This window comes from Coregonus lavaretus (assembly GCF_964263955.1).
Source record: "Coregonus lavaretus genome assembly, chromosome: 17".
In the NCBI taxonomy this organism is placed as follows: domain Eukaryota; kingdom Metazoa; phylum Chordata; class Actinopteri; order Salmoniformes; family Salmonidae; genus Coregonus; species Coregonus lavaretus.
Window position 1 is genome coordinate 16,991,660 of NC_140004.1, and position 12,512 is coordinate 17,004,171.

The 12,512-nt window shown below is 42.7% G+C and overlaps 1 protein-coding gene across 1 annotated transcript in view; it reads left to right on the plus strand.

Annotated features, from left to right (window-relative positions):
- The first annotated feature begins 357 nt into the window (after nucleotides 1–357).
- Nucleotides 358–12,512, plus strand: part of LOC311144546 (sarcoplasmic/endoplasmic reticulum calcium ATPase 2-like) — a 36,270-nt gene continuing 24,115 nt past the window's right edge. The window contains exons 1-5 of the mRNA XM_084180576.1: nucleotides 358–858; nucleotides 1,841–1,858; nucleotides 1,959–2,041; nucleotides 6,580–6,684; nucleotides 8,447–8,585. Of these exons, the coding sequence (XP_084036702.1) occupies nucleotides 741–858; nucleotides 1,841–1,858; nucleotides 1,959–2,041; nucleotides 6,580–6,684; nucleotides 8,447–8,585 (463 nt within the window). The 5' untranslated portion in view covers nucleotides 358–740. The remainder of the gene's footprint in view (nucleotides 859–1,840; nucleotides 1,859–1,958; nucleotides 2,042–6,579; nucleotides 6,685–8,446; nucleotides 8,586–12,512) is intronic.

Sequence of the window (12,512 nt, forward strand, 5' to 3'; positions counted from 1 at the left end):
TAAGACAAGTAACTATGAGTAAGTGCAAACATCCTGATAAGCTTGCAAGCTGAGTTTGAATAAGACACCCGATTACTACTTTGCATTTAGAACGGTTGGTTTTATTATAGCTAATAAATAACCAAACCATTGATGGTTCACTAGATAAATAAATGCGTCTCGTCTGCTCCTGCAACCCGGTCAGCATAATCGTCATCACACTCCCTCATCGGATTGGTCGTTTCCCACGAACCGTAAACCGGCATACGCGTCATCACACTCCCTCATTTGATTGGTCGAGTAGGCGGGCCTTCTGATTTTGTGGCTGTGGTAACTAGGGATGACCGAGTGTTGAGGCACGTTCAATAAAATCAGATCAGCGCTACAGTTTGTTACCACTGAAGCTGAGAGGTGGAGAGGTAGACTAACGCAAGCCAAAGGAAGCGCAAGGATTGGACCGGGTGAATGCAGCCCTCAACAGTGGCGATTGCTGCACTCTTTTCCACCATTTTTGGAGAGAAAAGAGGACACCCAAAGTAACATTTATCGAGGGAGGAAGGGTCATTTTTCGTTCCAATTACCTCGTTTATCAGCCTACCAATTAACGGACAATTTCTTATTCGTATCATCGACATCTGGCCTTTATGTGAATGCATATTTCACAGTTGGCAAGCTGTATTTCTTCTGAAAGGTTTTAATTTTAAAGAGACGGAGGCGGCTGAGTAAAGAAAGTACAACTGACAAGAAGCCCACCAACCACCATGGATAACGCTCACACAAAGAGTGTTGAAGAAGTTTATAGCCATTTCTCCGTCAACGAAAGCACTGGACTTGGTTTGGACCAGGTGAAACGTCAGAAGGAGAAATGGGGCTCGAACGGTATGTGAACCTCTACACCTTTACTACTAGTACGGGTAGCTATTTAGCTAATGTTCACTATATGTCACTCAAGTGGGAACAAGATACGGTGATTTAGTCCCTCTGTTAGCTAAAGTTAACTAGGAGTTACACATTGGGGTAAATGTCAGCCCCATCACTCGGCTCGGTCATGGACTGAATTAATTTGGCTGATGTCATCGTAGACAACCTCGTGGGTTTCAATCTTGTACAAACTAGCAAGAAAGTAGTCGGCTACATGGGGAAATTGTCCTATTAGTTAACAGTTAAAGGGTATTTAAACCATGTATACCAGTAGGACCGCTGACGTGTGCCTTGACATTCTGATGTGATGGCTAGCCTAGGACATTTGGGACAGGATAGCCGCCCGCCATGGGCATGGCACAGGCCTATCTAGCTAATGTTAGCTAGCTAACAGTTAATGATGCTAACTAACGCAAGCCGGTTCGTAGGATCCTGGATTCTGTAGTTTTTCCTAGCTGTTCACACTAGAAAAGAGGCTTGATTCCCGATTTAAGCTCATGAAAGGATCTACTGGATGACATAAAATAGATTGGGTGTGTCTGACACCATTCAAGGTGACCTCTGAGAACATGGGTTAAAACGTTCCCTGATGTGTCACCACATGAATTCAAACATTGATTGGGCAATATGCTTACCAACTACGAGTTACTACTGTTAATGACTCAGCCAAACAAGACTTCGGTTTCACTCAGTGAATGCAATTCAATCAAATCCCTGTTTTTCAAGTTGCCAATAGCAAAGTTTTAGCTTTGCACAATCTAAACCAGGACATATAGGGTTTAGTGGGAGTCATTGGGAGTCAAATGGGGTGGAGAGCAACAAATTGCAGTGCCATATCATGTTTGATTGTCAAAATTAACAGCGTTAGCTATTAAAACATTACTAATGTAATAGTGTGTTCTCTTTTCCCTGTATGCACTTTGGATTGGCCCATCTCCAGAGTTACCTGCTGAAGAAGGTAATAACCCATAATTAAAATAGGTTGAATTTTTACAACAAACTAGGTGCTACAAATTCTTCTTGATTTCATGTATTTTTACATCGCTTTCATTCCACAGGGAAGTCTCTATGGGAGCTTGTCATTGAACAATTTGAAGATTTACTCGTACGAATTCTTCTGCTGGCAGCTTGTATATCTTTTGTAAGTATATCGCCTGGACTCTTTGTTTTTGAGATGAGGTTTAGAACACAATAACTTTGGCAATGCTTGTCATGGGACTGTTTACCCCTTTTAATAGGCTAGCCCTAGATATCAATGAGCCATTATTATACATATACAGTGCCTTAGGAAAGTTTTCAGACCCCTTGACTTTTTCCACATTTTGTTAGGTTACAGCCTTATTCTAACATTGATTAAATTGTTTTGTTTTTTCATCAATCTACACACAATACCCCATAATGACAAAGCAAAAACAAGTTTTTAGAAATGTCTACTAATTTATATTTTATAAAGGCCGGAAATATCACATTTACATAAGTATTCAGACCCTTTACTCAGTACTTTGTTGAACCACCTTTGGCAGCGATTACAGCCTCAAGTCTTCTTGGGTATGACGCTACACGCTTGGGACACCTGTATTTGGGGAGTTTCTCCCATTCTTCTCTGCAGATCCTCTCAAGCTCTGTCAGGTTGGATGGGGAGCGTTGCTGCACAGCTATTTTCAGGTCTCTCCAGAGATGTTCGATCGGGTTCAAGTCCGGGCTCTGGCTGGGCCACTCGAGGACATTCAGAGACTTGTCCCAAAGCCACTCCTGCTTTGTCTTGGCTGTGTGCTTAGGGTCGTTGTCATGTTGAAGGTGAACGTTCGGCCCAGTCTGAGGTCCTGAGCGCTCTGGAGCAGGTTTTTAGTATGGATCTCTCAGTACTTTGCTCTGTTCATCTTTGCCTCGATCCTGACTAGTCTCCCAGTCCCTGCCGCTGAAAAACATCCCCACAGCGTGATGCTGCCACCACGCTTCACCGTAGGGATGGTGCCAGGTTTCCTCCAGACGTGATGCTTGGCATTCAGGCCAAACAGTTCAATCTTGGTTTCATCAGACCAGAGAATCTTGTTTCTCATGGTCTGAGAGTCTTTAGGTGCCTTTTGGCAACTCCAAGCAGGCTGTCATGTGCCTTTTACTGAGGAGTGGCTTCCGTCTGGCCACTCTACCATAAAGGCCTGATTGGTGGAGTGCTGCAGAGATGGTTGTCCTTCTGGAAGGTTCTTCCATCTCCACAGAGGAACTCTGGCGCTCTGTCAGAGTGACCATCGGGTTCTTGGTCACCTCCCTGACCAAGGACCTTCTCCCACGATTGCTTAGTTTGGCCAGGTGGCCAGCTCTAGGAAGAGTCTTGGTGGTTCCAAACTTCTTCCATTTAAGAATGATGGAGGCCACTGTGTTCTTGGGGACCTTCAATGCTGCAGACATTTTTTGGTACCCTTCCCCAGATCTGTGCCTCGACACAATCCTGTCTTGGAGCTCTAAGGACAATTCCTTCAACCTCATGGCTTGGTTTTTGCTCTGACACGCACTGTCAACTGTGGGACCTTATATAGACAGGTGTGTGCCTTTCCAAATCATGTCCAATCAATTGAATGTACCACAGGTGGACTCCAATCAAGTTGTAGAAACATCTCAAGGATGATCAATGGAAACAGGATGCATCTGAGCTCAATTTCGAGTCTCATAGCAAAGGGTCTGAATACTTATGTAAATAAGGTATTTCTGTATTTTTTATACATTTGCAAAAATGTATAACCTGTTCGCTTTGGTATTGTGTGTAGATTGCTGAGGATGATTATTTTTTAATCCATTTTAGAATAAGGCTGTAACGTAACAAAATGTGGAAAGTCAAGAGGTCTGAATACTTTTCGAATGCACTGTATATGAGTATTTGAAGCATGTTACTTTGATCACAAACCTTTGGTTAATTACGTAGAGGTGACAATCCCCCCCCCCCCCCCCCCCCCCCCGACGTGCTGTGTTAAGTTGTCATGTAAACAAACTCTTAAATCATCTGCTTGCTGTCCGGAGTTGCTGATGAAAGCACGTCAATAGGAGTGGGCTGTCTGGAATGGAAAGGGAAAGTGTATGTTTGGCATAGTGGCATGAGAGGTGTGGACAGCAAGTGCAAATATCTTCTGTTTGAATGCCGAGGCTTAGGTTACATTCACAGATCAGGCAGCCAAATAGCTGCGAAGGCTAGCTACACATCTGAGGAATGGTGACGACAGCTGTTGCTTGACTCGAGTTGCTATCGCCATGTGTCTAACAAGACATTTGATTAGTCTTTTACTCTTGCAGTGTAATCACTACCTCTCCTATCGGTGTTCTCGCTGGTCATTTGCCCTTCTCCTCATGTTTGGACATTTGCCTCGTTATTTGGAGTAAGAAGCCTATTCACGAGCTAAATGGTTTGATGAAAATGTAACTGACACCATACAATGATCTAACCTCCATAGTTCTGCAGTATTATCATTGTACTGCTACATCAGCGTTTACTATTCATGTTCTTAGGTAGTGGACAGATGGATGTTTTTGCAGTGGAAATATGGAAATGATTTCAATGTCGTGTCAGATACTATTTACCTTGACTTGAGGAGATGGGGTCCTTTTGAGGCCAGTATGGAGGTTTCAAGAGCTGGAATCTATAATCCTGGTGTGTGTGGTGTGTCAGTCTGCTAGAGGAGCTGGTATGTAGTGTGCAGTGCTCAGCCTTGCGATATGGTGGTGTTGATGGCTGCTGTCTGACAGGGGGACAGCGCACCACTCAGGACCACATTTGGGCTCTGACCTTCAGTGGGAGGGCATTCCCCAGACCAATGCACCACGCCTTCTCCCATGCCCCTCACTCCCATGCTTTTGGTCGGTGGTCAGTTATTAAGTCAGATCCAATGATTGGGGAGTAGTAGGCTAATGAAATAACAAACGGGTGCAGCAGAACTTGCAGCTGGGTGTTCATGATGCGTCCTGTGTTATGCGGCTTTGTCCCGTTAAAGTGAATTTGTGAAACGTGTCGTGTGCTCTTATTCTCAGCAGATAAGATGGACATTATGCAAATGAGTCTTGCTCCCAGAAGATAGCTTTTTTTATCTCCGGTTTGTGAGAGAGGAAGAGTGCCGAGAAGGAGAATGGCTATGTTAAGTGAAATATGTTGGTTGTGACCGATTACTGCAGCAGTAGTCCTCGTAACTGGTTTGTTTGAGGTGGTAAGGTGGCTGTCTGTTGGTTTCAACTGCTCATATTTGACATGCATACTATGCATGATACTGATGGCTATTGAGGGCCATTGATTAATTTGTCCAAATGTACTGTTATGTGCTGACACAAATGACATATAGCATAACACATCAAAACAATCTGTTATAAGCTGTAGTCTTACTGTATTTTCGGTGTTCGATTTAAGTGTGTTATGTGCAAAATGGACCATAAATGATTGAAATCATAAGTGATTTAATTTGAAACTTTAATTCAACAATGTGCGTTATAAAGAGTTGACTATGTATTGCTCAGTACAGCAAACTCTAGTTAAATAATCGCTCAAAATAAAATCACGGTACTAGATTACAATGAGGTAGGATTTGTTAGAATTCTGCATTGTAATTTCAGAAAATGCCCATAATATATCTGGAACAAATAGTGGAATGATAGTGTTTCACAGTATTACTTACCCACCAGTGTTGTGATTGGCTGTGATTTGCCTATTTAGTTCTCCCGCCAGAGCGACACCTGTTGTCAAAATGTTCTGACTTTGTGGCTGTGTTATCTAGTGGAAATCGCTCATTTCCTGGTTGCAAAAAATTCTACACTGTTCAGTTTGTGACAACAAGCACTGAACAGTGTAGGGAATCATTGTACCATCTAAATCACTGTGAAATATATATTTTGAATAAGAACAAATATTGTTTTTACAGCTGTTTGAAGCTGGTGGACCAAAACTGGAAATCGGTTCTGGTCCAATAGGTTCAAACAACTGTAAAAACGATATATATATATATATATATATATATATATATACACAGTATATCTGGCAGGAGAAATCCATAGGCTAATATTGCAGCCAATCACAACACTGGCGGGTAAGTAATACTGTGAAACACTATTACTGCAGCTATATTATGGACATTTTCTGAAATTACAATGCAAAAATTCAATTGTGTTGAATCCTGTGTTGCTTTTGAACTAGGAAAAATGTGCCCGGTTTTGGTGTTAAATGAGCTCAAAGCTTTAAAAAAAGGTTTAACGTCTAAATAAATGTGTTGTATCCATTTTGATTAAATGTGTTAACTCTTGCACTGATATCCTGCTGTAAATCTTCTGATGTAACTTTTTGTATAATCATCTTGTTGTCAATTATGTAAAAAATGGAGCTCACTCAACAAAATGTACATTTCCATGCATTTCTATCACTGCTAAGTTAATCAGTCGTATCAGAATGCATACACTCTACTACCTAGCATGGATGGAGTTTGTCTGTTTTCACAGCTCTGGCTAACAGCCATGCTTCCTCCATGGCATTTAGTAGAACCTTATTTCACAACATACTTCAGACATAGTCTTCTTAACATTATGATCGCTTCAATGCATAGTTGTAAGCGTAGTAAGTAACCAGGGGGAATGATGTTACGTACTCCTGTGCTACGTTCTATGTGGAAGCATGTCAATAATGGATCATCTCTTTGTCTTGTTTACCTTTAGGTCTTGGCCTTGTTCGAGGACGGAGAAGAAACAATCACAGCCTTTGTGGAGCCTTTTGTAATCTTACTCATTCTTATAGCCAATGCCATCGTGGGTGTGTGGCAGGTGAGAAACTTGCATTACACATTTTACAGTATCTTGAACGTCAATGTTCAGTGTGGAGTTGTAATGTCAATGACATAGTATTTCCGAAACTCTTGTCTTGGTAAAGGTTGTGAAAAGGAATACTTATTGTATGCTACTAGCAGTGACTATAGGCAAAACAGGCCACCATAAAGAGTTGTAGGTAGGAGCATCCACAAGTCTCATACATTCTGTTCGTTGGTCACATGCCAGTTTTATGCTTTCCTTTCTTTAAGGACTTGCTTTTCAATGGTAGAGGAAAGTAGATGAAAAATAGGGCAAGGAAGAAAGTGGGTCATTGACTACATTTGAGAAGGTTTAGGCGTGACCAAAGTGACAATCCTTCCTCTTGCCCAGACTTCACGTCTGTTGCTTTGATTATGTTTACACCCATGGTCTCTTAGCCATTCTCTAATCCATGTTTGCAGTCTTTGCAAATAAACATTTGTCTGTAGCAACTACCAACACAAATTGGCTGGATGCTCCCTTAGGATTTATTCATTCAGTCTAAACTCCTGCATGAGTTTGTCCAGAACTAGGTTACATTTCCCCAGTCTGTTGGACTTCAACATTCCATAGATGGCATGTTTGTGAGCAAATAGTCTTGAACATTTGAATCCAATCCATAAAGCATTTCTGTGTAGCCAAAGAGTGAAATAAAATATTGGCAATTCAATCCACAAGTTGATAGTTGTCTTTTGTACTCTGTTTAGATGCCCATTTTCTTGTCAGAACTTTTGTCACACTGGTTGACTTTGCTTACACTGCCAGGCAGCTCCTAGGAGGAGTGTTCAGTAAGTCAAGCCAGTGCATGCCATGGAGTAGACTTGCTCAACAGGAAGTGATGCAACTGGCCATCCCTGCCCTGATAGGCTCTCACTAACTGATATGTTGAAGTTGGCCTGGAAATGTGGACTTTAGAACCAAGCATTCTATTCTAAGTGATTGAGTGAACGTGATTTTGGCACAGTGTGAAGTTTCTTATTTAGCTGCTGTTTTCATAAATTACTAGTATATGTGACTTGCCCTATGACACTGTTTACAACTTACTCTTCTGTTTTCTTAAGCTTAATCATTACAGAAATTAAAGCTGCAATATGTAACTTTTTGGGCGACCTGACCAAATGCACATAGAAATGCAGTTATAGATCTGTTATTCTCATTGAAAGCAAGTCTTCGAAGCGGTAGATATGTTCTATGTGCGCTATTTCTATGCGTTTCGTTTTTGCGTGTTTTACTTTTGTTTTTGTACACTAGCATCAAACAGCTAAAAATACAATATTTTGGGATATGGGAAAGATATTTCACAGCGTTTTAGATGGTACAATGATTCTACCCTATACTTGCTTGTTTTGTCACAAACTGAAATTAAGCAAACTATTAGAATTTTAGCAACCATGAAATGGCGGAGCGATTTCTGCATAGTGCATCTTTTTAACTATTTTCAGAATTGAAAATATGCGAAGGCGAATCTCCTGGTCCTTGTCATGCGTTAACGGCACAATCTCTTAAGATTTCCTGTAGTCTATGAATTCACCAGCCCCATCCATCAGTTAGCAAAACAAAGTGGGATGGTTAGGTTGTTGAAGTTAGACTGTGCCTTTTAATGAACCCACATATCTGCAGTTTGTGGGATAGTGAAAAAGTTAAATAGGCTTATTTGAATTGGCATCTATAATGTCGTCAGATCATCTAGTTCAATTGAAATATGTGAGCAAACGGTCAACATTTCTAATCTACACAGGAACGCAATGCTGAGGATGCCATTGAAGCCCTTAAAGAGTACGAGCCTGAGATGGGCAAGGTCTACCGCCAGGACAGGAAGACCGTTCAGAGGATCAAGGCCAAAGAAATCGTGCCAGGAGACATCGTGGAGGTTGCTGGTAAGGTGGCCCTGTCTTTCTCAGTGCTTTAGGATGCATTAGACCTAGACCATTTTTGATGATTCAGTAATTTTGCTTATGAATAAGCATTGTTTAAGGTTTAAGCAAAAACAGTTATTATTCTTCATTAGAAAAATATTTCCCTTGAAAGTTTATTTCTGTAGAAAAAAAGGACAGTCCTGATCTCTTTTTATGCAAAACAACATCGTTTTTAGCCTTTGCTTTTTATGACACCTCATTCAGGTAAATGCTATTTTTAAAAGGGCTCATGAGTCCAGGCATGGTCAGGCTGACGTTTAGCAGTAAAAGCTCATTTAAATTCCCCTCTTCCCCCAGTCCCACTGCAGAGGTGACTCACCCTACAGGAGTGGTGTATTTTGGGATGTTTCTATTAACCCATTGTCCCAGAGGACAAAGCGCTAGTGCTGCTAAAGGCCTCTCGGATCATGTGTGCATGTTTCCCTGGGGGTGCTTAACTCACCAGGGTGCACTGAACACACCACCTTGATGAATCTCACATGCGGTTCAACCGTAGCTAGAACATCCCCATTGGAGCCGGTAAACTCAACCTCTGAGTGGCTTGTCTCCCGTTTCCTCAGTGCAGCTCGTGAAAGAGGCTGGTATGACTCACCCGAAGACAGTGACTGTAGCACTTTAGCAAAGAGCGAGACGTCTCTGATTTTGAGAGGAATGTGTCCTGGGCAGCACGTGTCTGCAGACAACTGAGTCAACTGATGTGGAGTGGAATGCTGGAATCCTTGACGGGCTAACGTTATCATGATACTTGGTTTAACCCTAAGCCATTGAGGTGATGCAGGGGTTTTATGCGCATAGTGGTGGGTTTTATTTTTAGCCTGTCTAGATTATGGAATCATGATGTATTTATAGCAGGCAGTGACAGTAGTGAAGATGGCAGGTGTCTGGTGCCCCCCCCCCCCCCTCCCTCTCTGGAACATAGTTGCAGTGTGTGACGTGGGACAGTTTTCAGCAGGGCGCCAAAGTCACCTTGTGAACGGCACGGGCAGCACTGCGTGCATTAGCTGCTCGCTAAGTTTTATTAAACCCATTGTTTTAGAGTGATGGAAAATTAGGTTTGGGGGGTAGATGTTTGACAATGGCTTCATAATAGTATGGTTATCAAAGTGGGTCCTGGAAGTTTTAGTGGGTGGTCTGTATAGTTGCCTTTATTTGATGCACAGGAATTATTGTGTAAGACTGGTCCTGCTGTGTGAATTCCAGCCTCTTTGTGCCTCCTATGATTGTTGAGTGTGGGCATGATTGGTTGTGTAGAGTGAAGGTCGCTTGGCTAACAGCCTTGCTTGGAAACCAGACTCTTCCAGAGAACGGCCGATAAAGCAGATATTGTCAGAGTGATGCCTTGTGCATGCTATCAAGTGGAGATTGAGAATATCACCTACATTTAGAGGGAATATGGGTAAATCCTGCAGAACCTTTTCATATTGGTTTCTGTGATGTTCCTTTCTGAATAATGTTTTTTGCCCAAAGCCCCAGTGTGACCCCCTGCCAAGCAGGAGGGCTGGTTATGACGCAGATGCCAGCTCACTGCTGAGGATGCAGGCTGCAGGGACTGGCTGAGCTGTGAGCAGAATACTAAACGGGCCATCTCGGGCCCTGCCTGTCAGGGTACCACTGTGTGCTCTTGACACAGCCAGCCTCCCGCTCCCTCCACTCCGAGGCCAAACATTTCTCCTTCCCAGCTCCTATAAGCCCTCTGGAGGTAGACACAGTTAGCTCACTCCTTCTCAACTCTCATAAGCCCTCAAGGGACATCCACAGTTTAGAGATGGTGCTTTACTGTCTGCAGATGTGCTTACTGTCCGGAAGATTATAGCCCAGTGTTGGTTTTCATTACTGTTTTGATTGTAGCTAATGCATTTCTCACTTCTTCCTCTGGCTGGGCTGGCTGTGCTCCTGCTGTATCTGTGTAGTTTCTCCTTGTCCAGCCCAAGCTGTCTAAAACAGCACTGTCAATACAGGGATGCTGTGCTCTGTGCTGAGGTTTGCTGTCACTGCTGTTCTTACTAAACTAATCTGCAACTATGTGATGTCAGTTTTCCTTGACTGCTGTTCCAGGCAGGGCTCCAGACTGCAACCATTTAGTCGCATTTTGCGACCCTTTGACTTGGCTGTGCGAATAAATGATTTAATTGAACTCATCGGTGGGAGCTGCACATTCTACATGGTCACCTCACTCAATGTTTTTTTTAGGAGGATTAAACCATTATTTGGTCAAACAGTAAAATACATTATCCTCATGATTCCTGTAAAGAAAGTGTCTGCCTGTACCTGTTTCGCTGGGGCCTGCTGCTATGTCGAATGAGTCACACTCCTTTCCCGGGGAAAAAGTGTTCTGATTGTATACAATTGTTTAATATAATGGCTATCTTGTTGTCACAGGTATCATTTTTATTTATCAACACTCCATTTTGAGCCCAATAGCAAACTATTTTACAACCAAGATACAGTGCATTCGGAAAGTATTCAGACCCCTTGACTTTTTCCACATTTTGTTACGTTATAGCCTTATTCTAAAATTGATTAAATTGTTTTTCCCCCTCAATCTACACAATACCCCATAATGACAAAGCAAAAACAGGTTTGTATAAATTTTTGCAAATGTATACAAAAAAACAATCTGAAATATAACATTTACAGTATTCAGACCCTTTACTCAGTACTTTGTTGAAGCACCTTTGGCAGAGATTACAGCCTTCAGTCTTCTTGGGTATGATGCTACAACCTTGGCACACCTGTATTTGGGGAGTTTCTCCCATTCTTTTCTGCAGATCCTCTCAAGCTCTGTCAGGTTGGATGGGGAGCGTTGCTGCACAGCTATTTTCAGGTCTCTCCAGAGATATTCGATCCGGTTCAAGTCTGGGCTCTGGCTGGGCCACTCAGAGACATGTCCCGAAGCCTGTGTGCTTAGGGTCGTTGTCCTGTTGGAAGGTGAACCTTCACCCCAGTCTGAGGTCCTGAGCACTCTGGAGCAGGTTTTCATCAAGGATCTCTCTGTACTTTGCTCCGTTCATCTTTCCCTCAATCCTGACTAGTCTCCTAGTCCCTGTCGCTGAAAACATCCCCACAGCATGATGCTGCCACCACCATACTTCACCGTAGGGATGGTGCCAGGTTTCCTCCAGACGTGATGCTTGTCATTCAGGTCAAAGAGTTAAATCTTGGTTTCATCAGACCAGAGAATCTTGTTTCTCATGGTCTGAGTCCTTTAGGTGCCTTTTGGGAAACTCCAAGCGGGCTGTCATGTGCCTTTTACTGAGGAGTGGCTTCCGTCTGGCCACTCTACCATAAAGGCCTGATTGGTGGAGTGCTGCAGAGATGGTTGTCCTTCTGGAAGGTTCTCCCATCTCCACAAAGGAACTCTGGAGCTCTGTCAGAGTAACGGGTTCTTGGTCACTTCCCTAACCAAGGCCATTCACCCGATTGCTCAGGAAGAGTCTTGGTGGTTCCAAACTTCTTCCATTCAATAATGATGGAGGCCACTGTGTTCTTGGGGACCTACAATGCTGCAGAAATGTTTTGGTACCCTTCCCCAGATCTGTGCCTCGACACAATCCTGTCTCGGAGCTCTACGGACAATTCCTTCGACCTCATGGCTTGGTCTTTGCTCTGACATGCAGTCAACTGTGGGACCTTATATAGACAGGTGTGTGTGCCTTGCCAAATCATGTCCAATCAATTGAATTTACCACAGGTGGACTCCAATCAAGTTGTAGAAACATCTCAAGGATGATGAATGGAAACAGGATGCACCTGAGCTCAATTTGTAAATATGGTATATCTGTTTTTTTTACATTGGCTAAAATTTCTAAAAACCTGTTTTCGCTTTGTCATTATGGGGTATTGTGTGTAGATTGAGGAAATGTTTTTATTGAATCCATTTTAGAATAA